The 16,293-nt window shown below is 41.2% G+C and overlaps 1 protein-coding gene across 1 annotated transcript in view; it reads right to left on the reverse strand.

The window, feature by feature from the left end:
* Positions 1-2: 2 nt before the first annotated feature.
* macrod2 (mono-ADP ribosylhydrolase 2) overlaps positions 3-16,293 on the reverse strand; it is a gene marked incomplete at its 3' end in the record, with an annotated part of 378,266 nt that continues 361,975 nt past the window's right edge. The window contains exons 9-14 of the mRNA XM_005936328.3: positions 15,522-15,600; positions 8,971-9,009; positions 7,273-7,332; positions 2,669-2,707; positions 2,203-2,241; positions 3-91 (exon numbers count right to left, since the gene is read on the reverse strand). Of these exons, the coding sequence (XP_005936390.2) occupies positions 3-91; positions 2,203-2,241; positions 2,669-2,707; positions 7,273-7,332; positions 8,971-9,009; positions 15,522-15,600 (345 nt within the window). The remainder of the gene's footprint in view (positions 92-2,202; positions 2,242-2,668; positions 2,708-7,272; positions 7,333-8,970; positions 9,010-15,521; positions 15,601-16,293) is intronic.

Consider the following 16,293-nt stretch of genomic DNA (forward strand, 5'->3'; position numbering starts at 1 on the left):
CCATCGGTGTCTTTATCGCCATCTTTCTTTTGAACTTCATTCTTACTGTCGCACTGTTCTGGGTTTTGCTCTGCGTTTGCTGGATCACCATCTAAAGGCACAAATAAATAAATAAAAGGCAGTGCATTTTGAAGGATTAATTCAGACACTGGGAGTCAAAGCTCTTACTATTAAATCTAGCTACATGTGGCACAAAACCAACCTGTGCTTCATTACTGCTGACAGAAATCTGTCAAACATATTCACACCAACAGGTAGCTCTTTGTCAGTTTAAATGGAAGTAACAGAAAAGAAGGAAACATCGTCAAAAGAGTTGGAATGGTGGAGGTTTTAAGGGTGTCTTTTGGGGGCGTGCAGCCAAAAAGAGTTTTTAACTTTTTAAAGAAAAGTCATCTATATTCAAAAATATGTACAGTATTAGTAGTCAAAGAACAAAATAAGAGTGTAAAAAATAACACAAAGCTAAATGTGGATGAAAACAGTATCTGATGTAGATAAATTGGCTAATATTGGTTTTTGCACAAAGACTACATTTTTTACTAAGTAACCAAGACCACAGATTGAACATCATATTGATTTGTGGTGGCTGGATTTCACCTGCAGTACACACACACTTGAGAATGATGTAACAGCAGCATTTTTTTTTTTTTTTTGCAGAATTATCTTGCAGGTGTTGTTTTAAATTGTATATTTTTGCTCTTCCAATTCCTAACTCTCTGTTTATGTCTCATGAGAAAGTAATTACATATCTCAGCTCTTGGATACCATCCCAGGGTAGCATTTGCTATAACTTGCTCATGGAATATCTACAAAATTCATGTTCAGAGAAGCTCTATCTGTCAAATCGCTGTCAATGGGATTGGATTTGAATAAAACAAAAACAGAGGAGAGACGAGGCGCTGCCAGTATGCAAATGCAGAATCTTAATTATATACCAGCAGCACAGAGGATATTCAGAAAAGAGAAATGGTTCTGGCTCAAAGTTAATAGTTGCTCCTTTAAAACACATTCACACACACACACAGTTCATTTGAGGCTCTTGCTGTCAGCACAATACAACACATCAGAGCCTCTGGATGTGTTATACATACACATTTAAAACAGTGTGTACTACTTATTTCTGCTCTGCTGACAAGATGGCTCAGGTTGGATTTAAAAAGGAAGAAATGCTCTAAAAAGATCGAGCGACTGAGAAGCTGGATGTTGGTCAACTCTCATTGTGCGCTTCAATCAAATTCAATTCGATTCAATTTCACTTACATATTGCCAAATCACATCAACAATGTGGTGTATATATTGTAAGGTAAAGACCCTGCAATAATACAGAGAAAACCCCAACAATCAAATGACCCCCTTTTAGCAAGCGCTTGGTGACAGTGGGAAGGAAAAATTCCTATTTTAACAGGAAGAAACCATCAGCAGAACTAAGCTGGTCGCAGCCATCTGCCGCGACCAGTTGGGGGTTATGGGAGGAAGACAGGACAAAAAACAAATAACACACTGTGGAGGAGACCCAGAGATTAATAATAAGTAATGATTAAAATTCTATTTGAGTGAGTGCTGGGTACAGTAATCTCAGGCTACGTCCACACGTATGGGATATTTTTGAAAAGCAGATTTTTCTATTTGCACCTTTCATCCACACGTAAACGGCGTTTTCGGTCACTGAAAACGGGGATTTTTAATAACTCCTGCCAGCGTGGAAATTTTCGAAAACTCCGTTTTTGCATTTCCGTGTGGACGAGAAAACCAGCGTCAAAGGTGTGCGCCTTTTTTGACGTCACAATGTGAGTCACGTTATTGTTTCGGTGAAATGGATTTCTGCAATGGCGGTCTTAGACAAAATACCATTACTGTTAATTCTACTCTCTGCAGTGTTTAAATGCTTATATATAGACACAGTTTCTGTCCTTCCAGACTGTTCCGCTTCAATGCGCCATCTTTGTTTACTCTTTCCCACCCAGGCTTCTAGACTTCTGATTGGCCAACATTTCTACACGGTTAGGAATATCGCCACCTGTTGCTTTGGCATGTTCCTAGCAGCGGTTTCCTTCGTTTTTGCGTTTACGTGTGGACGGGATTTTTTTTTAAAAAACGAAAACGGAAAATCTCCATTTTCAAAAATACCGGACGTAGCTTAAGTCTGCACCCAGACAACACGTAATTGCACCGTTGGACCCTTGATTTGTAACTGTACTTTACCTTGACTCTGACTCTCCATCTCCACATCTTGAGGTTCATCTGTATTTAGAAAGACAAGAGAAATCCAAAAGAGAAAACATACGAGTTTAGCGCCAGCATCTGGAGTTGAATAGACTTGGCTTTCGATATCACCTCAAACAGCCTTTTCATTCCATCTCTTTCTGTAGCTTTGCCTTTGTTCTACAGTATGAGAGCAATGGATCCACAAAGACATGCATAAATTAAGTGACAAAAACGAAGGGAAAAAGAATGTCACTTCTAAAGCCATACATAATTGAGGGATTTCTTTGTTCCACGCTTCTGTGATAAGAGAACTTTTTTTTGTTAGAGTGGTGACACACGGGATGGAAAGACTGTACTGAAACAAAGAAAAAAAATTCAATTTTTGATGACAAATGACATCAAGAAGCATCGGTAGAGCCGAGAGGCTCAGAACATGCGCTAATGGTCCGTAGAGCTACATTACCATTGTCACCGTTATCTTCATCACCTCCTCCCTCTGTACCTGAAAAGGGAGAGAAAAAAAATCATCAGCCAAACAGAGGCATCGGTATGAATAATACCAGTCATTCGTTTTAAAAAGCAAAGGAAACAGTCATAATAATGATCACTGTTAGCTCTTCATCTTCCTAATGCAAAGGATTTATTTTGAGGGTGTTGACGCCGCATTTTAAAGCAGCAACGTCCAACCTTAAGTTATTTTTCATTACTGAAACAGCATTATACTGTTGGGATTTTCTGTCCATGTTTGAGTTTACAGATACTTGCTACTGATGTTTCTAATAACATTTTAATTACTCTATATTTTGCATAAACACAACAGGGGACTAACACAGGAGGTCTTTAACATATCTAGCTTTAAGACAGCAGTTTTGGGTCTTTGTTATAAGAAAGAGGCTCTTAAATTTGTAGCATTGGGGAAGTAATAAGCCACAGTAGTGCTTTGAAAATTTGCAGGGCATGTTACTTTATGTTGCGTGCATAAGGTAACATGCCGATGTTGTAGTGTTGCCCAAACTCACCCTGGTCAGCTAGACTGAATAAAAATATTTTTGCAGTTTTGGTTATGAACAAATAAAAATGAATCATCTTACAGCTTTTTATATAAAAGCATATATATGCTACACATATATTTGAAGAACGTTACTCGTACATTACACACAGGTGCTGCCATCACCAAACTATAATTTCAAGTCATTACAGCCTTTATCCTGTTACATCCTCCTATAAACTGAACTCCATAGAAATGTCCACCGGATGCACAAAAGGCAGAATTTGATATGAATAAAAATCCTATCTGTTACTACTCCCACCCTCCTCACCGCTTTCTTGCACTCTTGCACTCTTACACACAGACAGGCACATAAACCAATGACATTTGGGACAAATTGAGTAAATGAAAGCCATGACACCAATAAGAGAACATGCTTTACAATGGCTATTGTGCAGCTTCTATAATTGCTTTTTTAACAAGCTGCAGAGAGAAACCATTTTTCATATCTATGCAATTTTGCCCTGCACTCAGAACAATAAAAATGCCAGCCTCCATTAAATGGGAAAAAGGCCAGTTCTACCAGTGCTGCATGTTTGTCTCAAGTATCTCTGTCCATCATGCAGAATGCTGGTGACACACAGTAGATGGCGAGCCTTTCTATTAATCATGACTGGCATTTGAGATAGAGCCACAGACAGGGGGCTGAAAAGAATACTTCATTGGGGGAAAAACAACTTAAGATGAATCCTCCGCTAGCCTTGAGGTCACCTTTTTTGTTTAAAATTATGCGAGGGCCTTGTATCTGTCCAAAGTATCTATCTGTCCCAAACAACAATTTATCAGATATGACAAAAGGCAGACTGTAATTTCCTCTTTGTTATTTGATCATTTGTATTTGGCTTATTGAATGAAACTGCATTCAATTTGTGATAAAGGAAAACGTGGGACAGATTGTGGATCAAATGCACACACACACACACACACCAAAAGACCACATGCAAAAATGAAGGAAAAACAAATAAATGTATTGTGCAGATGTGACTTCTAAAGGCTCTGAGGTAAGATCAATTTAAATGCTGTCTCTTTAAAAGGTAAAAACCCAAATAACACCTTCAGGATATCGCTCATCCATGAATACGAAACACCAGGTGGCAGCATTGCCATAGCTTTCCTCCCCAGTGCTCGCTATACAATACTGTCATCACTGTAAATAAGGGTCTGACATACTTCACACAGAAGGGTTCGGGCAACACCTCGAGACTTTTACTGTCAATATTCTGATGAATTCCACTTCAAGAAACACGGTGACAAAAAGGCAATTTTAGGTACTCGTCTGCACTTCTGTTGACTGAGCAAAGGCAGAATGTTTTTCCGAATAAAATGTTCGTCTCACACACACTTAAATGATTTATTAATGTCTACATCACATTCAGGGCTACAGTATTACAAGGACATAAACAATTTATAGGCTGATATTCAACCTTCCTTTTGTACCCTACTTGCACGCCTGTTAAGTAAACATCACCTGTAGTTGATGTTTACTAGTAAATAAAAGCAATATCTCACACGGGAATAAATGGAAATGGGAACAAGTTAGCTGGAATGCGTGCACACTCACACACACTCACATCCAACCATTAGCTCGGCTCCAATCCCCCCTCCCCCTCCCCCCAGGCCTTTCTACTATTCCTTTTATTAAAGCAAAGTGGAGCAAAGGACAGGAAAAAAAGATAAAAAATGAGGGAATGTGAAAAATTCATGAGACATTTGTAAAGGAAAAAGGAAAAACATGAGCAATAGCAATCGTTCAAAGACCTTTTGCACGTGAGGTGTGTGTGCACAGAGTAAAGAGTAAGCACGTTTGTGAGAGATGCTTTATAGGGTACCACGGAGCTAGATGGCATCCCACAGAGAGGCTCACTGTCTGTCCACATGTAGCGTTATTAATCTGCATGTCCACTTTGTGCCATCTCTCACCCTCCCCCCCTCTCTATCCCCGGTCTTTCCCACTACTCTCCAGCATTCCAGGCAAACAGGCATTGATTTCTGGCTTAATGTCCATATTTTACTGTGTCCTGTAACACACTAATCTCACTAATACCAATCTGATATCAAATAATGGGCACTGTAGTGCTGCTTGCCAACTCAGGTGTGCTCTAAAGAGGTTCGAGTCCAGCTTGGAACTCCGTGCCAGCTTTCACCTCCGTGTCTCAGCCACCTTTTTACCTCTCTTGGTTTTTCTTTCTATAGCTTGTGGCGTCTGCATGCTGTGCTTCTGTTTCATGTGGATTACATCACAGCACAGCTCATCACACACACACAGAGTCAGTCTGTGACCCCCACCTTTCAAATACTCCCCAGGGATGTTTGCCGATGACGTTGGATCATGTTAGCTTCATTTGAAGAAGAGATAAAATGCTGTTGATCAAACTTGAAAGCCACCTGCGTTGTTCTTTTAATATGACTTAATCGTGCATCATGTATGCTATGCTGTGTAGTGGAATATCCTTTTTGAAAATTAAATGAAATATATGCATTAAAATAAGCTGTATTTTGATGCTGTCTAGTGTTCAAAAACAGAAGCTGCTGTGTTGTTTGAATGGTGAGTTCTTCCACAGGTTACTTGCTCTTTTATGTTTGGCCTGGGTGTATGTGTTAATTGTGTGCTTTTAACTGTCTCCTTCCTTGAGTCCACTGAGGCGAAAGAGGCCTTTTGCTTGTGAGGTGACAAAAGAACTGTAAATGCAGCAGTGCTTCTGTGTGGGACGGAGAGATCCTATAATTACCTTCAGTCCACTAACCAGTGTATTTATCAGGGCAAAACATTGGTGAAAACCTTGATGTTTTCCCTTCATCGGTACTGTGACTAAAAGCCCCTCATATCTGACCCATGGACTGTGGCGTGAATTCCCTGAAGAGTAATGGATCCCACAGAGGCATATTGACAGACACACTTCATCAACTCTGCTGCAGAGTTGATGCTTTTTTTTTTTTACAAAAAGGTCCTTCACTACACCAATGACTATAGTGCATGAAAGAGTGAAATGCATATTTTAGTTGCTAGAAGAGCTTGCTCTGGTACACACAAGTAGCACGAGGCTCTCAAGCACCTTATAATGTCTGTTTTATGTAACTGACAGGTTGTTTTTGCACTTAGCGTTTCCTTTGCTTTGTGCAATCTTGAGTGTTTTCGATGATTAATCCCACCTATGTGCTACATTGAACCAGACCTAACCTTTACAGTGCAGGCAGCACAAAATCATTTCATTGCCTCCCTGTGAGAGAGGTTGTGTCAAGGACTGACTGTTCCCATGCTAGAAAGCTGTGCCAAGGCCTTTTGTGAATGGATTAGTTACTATTAAGCTGCGGGGCCTGATAAATTAGGATTTATAAAGATTATTACAAAATACTTATGCCCTTCTAATGCTGATGATTGAATTTGTGAATCATACTGAATTACTGTGGATTATGGCAAAGGTATGTTGAAGAGGCAGGGAGAAAGACTTATTGTGCTTTGTTGAGGAACACAGAATGCTGTGGCGCCCTTGAAGTGACTGCACTATCTAGACCAGCCTCTCACAATCAGTGAGAGGAACGGTTTCCCCAAAGACAACAGCCATGACTGCTATCTTCAAAAAATTCCTTGCAACCTTAAGGCTTGAAGACAAATGGATGGTGTACGATTTTAATTGCCTACTAACACCCTCCAGTGTAAGAATCTAATTATCTTTGGTCCATCGTATCGGAGAAGCCTATAATTGTTTCAATATTACACATCCAAAGGGGCTGAAACTGCAGAATAGCCAGATAATGGCTTCTTAAACAAGTTTGCCTCTAAGAAAACATTCTTTTAAAAAGACCGAGCTTCATCTTGTATTCATTTCCCCAAAGAGGAACTTGGCATCAGAAGAGCAAGAGATTACTGACCAAGAGAACGCTCCTTTACTTTATACACACACAACAATTGTTTTTAAAGTAAACACATATCAGTGTTTCCTCTGCCAGTAAAGTTTCCTTGGCGCGTTAAGAAGAAGGAGCCGGAACAAACGTGCACAGTCAGAACGAGCGCACTCTACCTCTGGTGCCGTCCTCGCTCTCTTCCTCGGTTGCTGCTTTGGTAGGTGGTTTTGTGTTATCTATAAATCAACAAAAATAAATGGTGATTCAGTTGAGCAGACACATCCTTATCCCAAAACGCTACCAGGAAGCAAAGAGCATGTCGTTCTGGCATCAAGGTGAGTGAGATGGTGTGAGTAAAGCTGACTCTTTGAAGCAGTGATTATTCTTGGCCGTTGTGTCTCTGTGGACCATGCGACAAAAGCCCGTGGGAGAGCATGATGGCTCTTGTGTTTTGTTTTATACCTGCCTGATAAAAATGACGCTGGTGGGAGAAAAGGGGAAGAATGTGAGGCTTTGACACCAACTCCAGACCACAGTCTGGGACAAAAGCGTCATTCCATGTGAGAATTGCAGTCATTTGAGCCTTTGAATAGCTTCCAGGCTGACTGATTCAAACTCTGGCTGATGGAGCAGAATAAAAGGCCAGTCTTTGGCACCAGTGCAGAAGCCCATCAAACAAGGCCAAACTGGACCAGGAAAGGGCTAGTATGATGATACAACAGAGCCAGGAATTATCAGGGGTTGTTTCAGTATAGTGTGGTACTGTATGCAGCATAAAATAGCTGGTGAGGAATACAATAATAAAAACCCAGCACACTTGGTCAAGACAAGAAAACAGTTCCTCTCGACCAAGCCTTTACGATTCAGCCACATTGTTTCACTTTGGAATATCACATTTTACAGTGCGCTTATAAAACAGCCCTTTTATGTTCACCCAAAGTGAAAACACACATGCGTGTAATTGGTAGATCATGGGGGTGACTTTTGGAGGAAAACATTTTGATAGCACCCTCGTTTCTACATCTACAGTAATCTGAAGACTTTCTTCTGCAGACTGTAAAACTAACATTGCTTTTCGCTCAGATGGCTGCACATGTACTATGAGGTTTGAGCAGTTAGATGTGGGAAAACCTCACTGCTAATCCCACTGTGATCACAATTAAAAAATTAAATAAAAGCTCTTCATGTACTGCTTTGCAACACTCTACCTTGGAGAGAATTGCTACAGGCGGTATCAAACATTTATCAAACAGCTCATAAAACTGAATTTTATACTGTACGTCTGCAAGTAACAACCAAACTGCTGTTATTGTTATTATGTTATTATGGCTATTGTTTCTGCTATTCAAACGCACACACGCGCTTCTATGTGGCCATCAGTTTGTGTCATTGCTTATTCAGGACATCAGCGCACAGACAAATGTCAGTAGTTTATCCTGATAAGCAGTATCTGGTACCTTCAGGCCTCGTTCCAAGATGGTGTGTTGATAAAAGCATTATGCGCTGACAGTTTGTGTTTGTGCTATCACCCGGTGCACGCTGTGGAGGGATGTAGCTCTGCTGCTTCTTTGTCGCTCGCTTTAGGTGGTCTGAAGGCATTGTGCCCGTAAGCCGGATGAAGAGAATGGTGTTGGGAATTGGCTTTGATATAAGCTCTTGTAATGTAATGCACCTGACATGAAGTATTTTTAACAGCGATGAGTCAGGCCTGGGATTCAACTTGTCGCTAAATGCATAAACATTCAATTTCGTCTGCTTCGCGAAACCCAGCAAATCACTGTCATAAGCTGAAGCTACACCACTCACTCACCCTCTGTGTGCTTTAATGGAGGTGTTAAGGTGAAAAGGCAACCATGAAATATTCTGTCACTCACCTTCCTTCGGCGGCTCCTCTGTAACCTCCATGTCATTGTCTGGCAGAGGGGGAGAAAACGACAGCGTGTCAAACCAGGCTCTTTTATAATGCACGAGCCGACTCATGGCAACATGATTATAATATTAGAATATCACAGTGTTATGATGCCGACTGCTGAAACCAAACAATGAAACTCGAACCTGCACCCACCCCTGTAAATCGGGGAAATACGATCACATTTGTGTGTTCCGAAAGCTTTTCGCTGAAACTCTTTCACCTCCTGTTCCTCATCACACTCAACAACCTCCTTCAATTTCCCACCAGATGGCCTTGGATATCGAGAGTTATTACACCAAATGACTGAGTATGTGGGTATATGTTTGGGGAGAGGGGGTCACATTCGTGAAACATTCTTTTCCAATTATATCTATGCTGGTAGGCTCAGCATAAATGACATAAAGCCTCCCATTTCCTGAAAATACAAGGACTCCAGGCTGGCGTGGACAACTGCGTCTTTAAAAAAAACAAAAAAAACCCCTTTGATTTTCTCTTCTTTTGTCTGTAAGTCTATTGTGTGAGACAGACTGAGTGTACTAGAGGTGTTCTGGGTGGATGAGTTGAGTTGCACAGTGCGAGATGAGACGGATGCTTTGGATGTTTATGCTTCAGGAGGAACTGCAGAGTGAGAGATGAGGCGAGAGAGGAACTGTGGATGCCTGCTCACGGCTCCTACACACGATACGCACTCATAGACACTCAGATCTTGCACAGCTCAGCATGCCTCTAGATGCCTTGTGTCAGGCCACTATATACACAGTACATGTGTACTTGCCTTTTTCATGTGCACAGTTCATATGAATGGATTACATTATTTGTGAGGGCACATGTATTTTTATGTGTGTGTGTGTGTGTGGCTGTGCAGGAGTCTGTGAAATGATTGCACTGTGGTTAACAAGCAAAAGCAAGCGTTAGCTTTGATGAAAGGCTGTTGTCATCTGTTCTGTAGAAGTGTAACCATCAGAGCTCCCAGTGGATCCAGCGACAGGCTTTTCTTTTGTATAACACTGAATAAAAGGGTACAGTGCATTAATCTAACCCTGCTTGGGGAAACAAAGGAAGGTCCACTGATACAGTACTACAACAGCGCAAGAATGGAAACATCAGGTGTCTCATCTCCGGCCACACATGATTCTGCTATGATCACGGCTCAATACAGGGAAGGTGCAGTATGTTTTAGTCCAGAACGACCCGTGTGACACCTTTTTTTGGTTCTTGCTTTCTTTCTAGGCCATAAAACCAAAGAAATCGCATACGCATACACATTTAAACAGGATGGCGTGATATGATAACTGATGAGAAAGGATCAGCTGTTTGACAGTACACAGGCTTATTCACGCTCTAAGAAATAGATGACAAGATTGATTCTGCTCTCATGTGTGCATGCTAAATGTGAAACAATAGCTGGTACATGGTTAGCTTAGCATAAACTCTCTAAGCAGGGGAAGAGAAATCTACAACCACGTAGCAAAATTAAGTAATTATCCAATCGGAGTGACAGTGAAACTCCAGGAATGTTCCCGAACTGGACCAATAATAATGTATAGGTACAGTTCTGTGCAAAAGTTTTGAGCTACCACTCATTTCTTTATATTTTCTAGGAAAACTAGAAGTCGGTGCAGAGATTTATCGAAGCGTGCAAACATATATAGAAATTGAGTATATAAGGTAAAAATAGGGAAAACTGATTGTACAGTTTTTACTGTACAATCTAATGTGCAACTACCCCCTTATATCCAAAGGTGTCAGCACAGTGGATCGGACATGTTGCCACTGATTATGAGTCCAGTTCTTGTTTAATTTAGCATACCTTAGCCCTTTCTGCATGTTTCCGCTTCTTATGAATGGCTTTTTGAAAGCCACGCTTCCAATAACAGCACATCTGATGAGGTTTCAGTGAACAGTAGATGGATCAGCTGAACGACCATGGTCGTGATTTTTAGATACTTGTTTTGTCCAGTTACCTGAGATTTTTTTAAGAACACACTGGACACCATATCAAGATCTGTCAAGTGTTTTGGTCAACAGCTCTTCGGGCATCACCCTGTTGGTGCAAAAATAATATTTTGTGTCTGTCGGGCTGTGTTATCTTTGGCATTTTTCATAGCTTCAACCAAAGAAATTGGAACAAATGATGCGTTTTTGTGAGAAGCTTCTAGTAACAAAATGCCCAAAGATACAATTTAAAACTGTTTTTTTTTTTGTTAAGCTGTCTGTAGACACAACACTGAGTCATCCCTCAAGTTAGGTGCCTGTTTTATGTTTGAATGATTCATGGTTCAGTGTCCAGTGGCTTAACAAACTGAAAACCACTCCTTTGAAAACGGTGGTGTACAAATGAGTGAAAAAGACAAAGATAAACATGCACAGACTATCAGAACTACTGTGCAAGACCACTTTAAAAAATGACAAGACAGTCTGGCTATTTGGAAGCAAAATAAACAAGAAATAAGAATTGCTGCAAGGTTTTTGCACGGTCCTCAGTATTTTTTCTCCACTTTTGATGGAGCTCAGCTCTTTTCCAGTGTTTTATGCTATGCTAAGCTTAGCTGTCTCCAGCTTTTTAACAAATAGATATGAGAGTGTTATTGATCCTCTCATCTGACTCTTGGAAAGAAGTATTGACCCTATCATTAAATTCCTAATAGACGATGAATGAACTATTCCTTTAGGGTTACATATTCACGCACAAATAGGAATACCTTGTGAGAAACGATATGGCCATATTTAAATTTAAATAGTGTCCCTAAACCGAGCAATTCTGAACCTTTAAATTATCAGCGAGTGACCATGACCAGCCAACACCAAAAACACAGATAAGCAGCTCATAACATTTGTCCATTTTCATGTCTGATTTATTCACAGGCTTCCCAACATTTTTCAAATATGAAGGGCTAAAGCAGGAACCTCGTATCTGCCGAAGCTGACTGAGAGACTCAGTGTGCTCCCTGACAATAACATCACTAACACACCGTGGTCTCCTCATTTCCCTGCCCTGAGGGATAGCCTCGTGAAACCAACACAGACTTCATTTTCACCCCTCACAGGGATCCTGTAGCCCTTCATATGCTCCGTCAACAAATTACATGTGTGTGATAAAAGCCTGTGCATACCACAGCTTTACTGCTGTAACAGCAGTGGTGTGGTTTGAGGGGGTTCTTTTACTATGGACATTTGATGGCCGGGTGGGTGTGTGCATGTGTGTGTGGGTTAGGGGTTAAGAGGCGAGAAACATACAGTGTGTATTAAAAAGCTATGTAAATAAATGTCAACTGGAAAGTGGGTGAAACAGTTGGAGAGAATGCAGCAGCCTCTGCAGTCCTGTGGTCTGTGTTAATATTGTCAGCAGTGTGGCTGATTGAGGAGAAGACGAGATGGAGCCCAGCTTGTGGGCAGCCACCCGGATCATATTAGTGGAGGAGTGTACCCAGAATCAATTTCAACATGCTTTCACTCTCTACAACGACAGATGCCTGACTGCTTCCATACGCGCAAATAATATGTGGCACGGGAAGCGTGTGGTCAATCACGCCAATCAGAATACATTATAGAATCGTGTTTTATGATTAATTGCATTGATTGAGCTCTGCTACTTAATCAATTAATGTTCATACTTAATAGTTTCGCCTTCTAAAAAACCCCCAACAACAAACAGCTTGTGCTGCTCTGTGCTTTAGCTTGTTTGTGTATTTGCATGATTCAGTGTTGATGTTAGAGGGGAAAACTCATGACTCCAAAAGATCCAAAAGCATGCCGATCTTCACGAGCTACATAAAATACTCTGTGTGACTGTGAGGACTCCGTCGTTACTCATCAAACAGCTGCTCCATTGCTCAAATACCAGGCAGTTCTAATCTTTAAAAAATAAATTAAAAAATCCACTTCCTGTTTTGTGCACGTGTGCCACAGTTTATGTGCCTGCATGCAGGTGTGTCTGAGTATTCATGTCAGCACAGGCTATTTTTCAGTTTCCTCCCTTTGCAAAGGAGTAACCGTATTTTGGCTCTCGCACACTGACAGCTTGTGGAAATGCACATTGTAATAAAGCAATTTCCTGTATGCAAATGTCCTGTTTACACATTCCTGCTCCAGTCATTGTCACTTGACAGATTGCTTGAATATGAGGAAAGCGGCTATACTGTGAAAAATGAGAATAGTAAGACTTCAATAAAAAAAAAAAAAATCCATTGTATGTGTACTTGCCGCTGTAGACATCCTTGAAACTGATGTCACGGGGAAGATCCCGAGTTTCGCATAACCACACACACACATACAAATTACAGAAAGATCAAGGCCACCATTCACAAGAGCTCGATAACAGTATGCAAATAAAGGAGGTGATGGAGAAGCTTCTCCTCAATGTAATGGGGAAGAATGAAGGGTGTGAAGGGTTAAGGAAATGGGCATGTAGCACAGGAATAAAGGGAGACATGTGTGAGAATAAGTAAGGAGAACAGGAAGTGCAGACGTGACAGAGGGTTATTGAAAGCGAGAGGATGCTGCAGGAGACAGAATGGTCTCAAGTCTCTGTGTGATGCATTCAGTGTTGCCGTAAGATCTACCTGACTGTCTATCACTAGCAGAGAGGATGATGAGACGTGCTGAAAGTGCTCGAGCACACCTGCAGAGCTAATTCACAGCCTCTGATTCACTACTGGCATTCTGCGCAGGCTAAATGCAAGTCTTTTCACACTATGGGGTTATGCATTACCTACCATGATGCAATCATACCAATCAGCACTTCTTTCTTCAAAGAACACCTTTCAACTACTGTTGGAAGCCATCTACGTAGTGCAGCGTGGCTGGATAAAACACACGAATCCTGTCGCTTCTGTGAGTGTCTACATTCACAGCATAAGTAATTATTTTAGTATTCTTTTCTTCCTTAAGGTAAAACTTGAAAGAAGTTTTGTTTTGACAGAGAATTAAATTCTTTCAACTTACAGATGAGGTGAAAGATGAAAAGAGGTGTGGGTGAGGGCGGTGTGAAGGTGTCTGGCTAACTAAGACAGTGACCCTGAGTGGGAATGTCATGCTTATTAAGCCAATTATCCTCTCCTGCCCACAAAGAGGAAAGATGGGCAAAGGTGGCCCTGACCTCAGGGGTCAAAGGACACGTGACAGGTAAGACACTGATGTCAAAAGCACTTGCATCACGGTGTGTGCTGTAGTAACCTTTTGAAATGACCCCAAATTTAATCAAAGACTGACCTCGGCCTCCCTTATTAGCAACTCATTACATTTTGGTACACAATAGTTTTTAAAGATTTTGCTCAGAGTAATGTGAGTCTCAAAATGTTTCTGAATGCCCTACGTGGCGCGCACACGCATACACACAAGCTGTCATTTTGCTTCTTCCCTGTTCCCAATCACAGGGAGATACAGGCCATTTATCCACTCACAGCACTTTTTAAATGGTGAGAGTGATAACTGGAGAACAACAGCTCCAGATTCTCATCTCAAAGCACTAATATGATGAGACGGGTGCTGGGTGCATGGGGGCAGGCAGTATAATTAAGGTCTCTCTTCGGAATGTAATCTTTTAGGGAAGAGTCTGGGCGGGGAGCGGGAGAGATGACGGGAGTGCAGGGAGAACAAAACACTCTCCATCTGGGAGCAGCGAGATGAAGGCCTGAGAGCCGGTATTCCGTTGGGGAGGTGAGGAGCGAAAAGTGAGGTAAATGGAAGGTAATGCTAGGCTGGTGAAGCCAGCCAGCCTCTTTCAGCTCCCCAGCTATTCAACTCAATCCTCTGTGGAGCCCCCATCAGAGCTGGTGACTGCTCCTGGTCCCCGGAAAAAAAGATGATGGCATGAAAGGGGGGAGGGAATTGAGCAAGGGACAGAAAGGAGAGTGGGAGTAGAAGATAATGGATGTTTGTTTATTTCACACACACACACACACACACAATTGGAGAGCAGTAACCAAGAGGATGGTCACGGTTGCTATGCATCCCGGAATATTTTAGCTTTTTTCAGGAGACAATTGCTGTTGTGTACTATTATTACAGTCAATCAAATCCGGCATTAAATTCTCATCAAACTATCAGCGATCACGTGAAATATCAGCTCGCTCATTCACGGCAAGCACACGAACCATTAGACAGCTATTATAGGTCAGGTAGATCGTGAGGCAATATGTAGAGAACCTGACACTTATTTTATCAACCTTGTCGGCATAAATTCTCACCGTTAATCTCCCCAAAGGCTGCGCGGTTGGTTGCGCTGAATATGTTTGCATTTGAAGGTGTCACCCAAACCTGACAGGTCCTTACACTACTGCTTCCAGGAACAGGATAATTCTCGCTGCAGATGTTTCCAAGGATACACAAGGTCACTCCCTAACTAACTGAACACATGTATGCATATGTTCAGTTACTTAGGCGGTGACATCACAGGTTGTCCAAAACTTGGAAAACTTGAAGAAAGTCGGCGTGTTAATCAATTCAACAACAAAGTGTCAGGTAGCAGAAGAAATGTAATGATCCAGCAAGGATGCGAGTGATTACACGTACCTTGAAACATGACAGACATTTTCTTCTTGTAGATGGCAAAATCAGTCTCGAGGAAGACGCAGAAAATGACCCGTTTGATCTGCACGGGAAGAAGAAAAGATACGGAAGAGTAATTAACGAGCATGTTCATTGCTGAAAGGGCTCTCTGTGAATCTGATGAAGAAAAACTAACCGGACAAATTTAGATCTGACAATAGTGGTCGCCATGCGGTAATCTAATTAGTTACCCCAAAGACCATCTAAACAATACAAGCTGGGACAACTTTTGGCACATAGTACGGCACATTACATCAGAATAGGCATTATTTAATGGGGCGTGTGATAAGGGCATAAGCCTCTGTATGGGAACGGACATTAAATCAACATTAAAAGTTAAGGAATAAACTTGAAAATTACAAGAGGAGTAGCAAATTAATTATAAAGCCATAATTAAAAATGGTGAAAAGAAAAACACGGAGTAATTACATTTTGTACTGAAACCTCATTTAAATGCCACAGATACATATTTTGTGAAATCAAAAGCGCTTAATATAAAACAAGATTTTGACTTATTATTTCCTGTTTCGATGTCATAAAAAACAGTATTCTGAGAATGCTTCCCAAACTAACAACAAGGATCGTTTCATTAGCTATTAAACTTCAGTCAGACCCTGAAATATCTGGAGCCGCTACCATTTCCCTTTAAAACAGGCAGGTCTTCTGCACTGTGTCAGTGCACTGTTATTTAGTAGGTTGTTCCAAGCATCTTGCCACAGTTCTGTCTCAGGTGCTT

The sequence above is a fragment of the Haplochromis burtoni genome, unplaced genomic scaffold (assembly GCF_018398535.1).
Source record: "Haplochromis burtoni strain Fernald_Lab_line unplaced genomic scaffold, NCSU_Asbu1 Contig_207, whole genome shotgun sequence".
NCBI lineage: Eukaryota > Metazoa > Chordata > Actinopteri > Cichliformes > Cichlidae > Haplochromis > Haplochromis burtoni.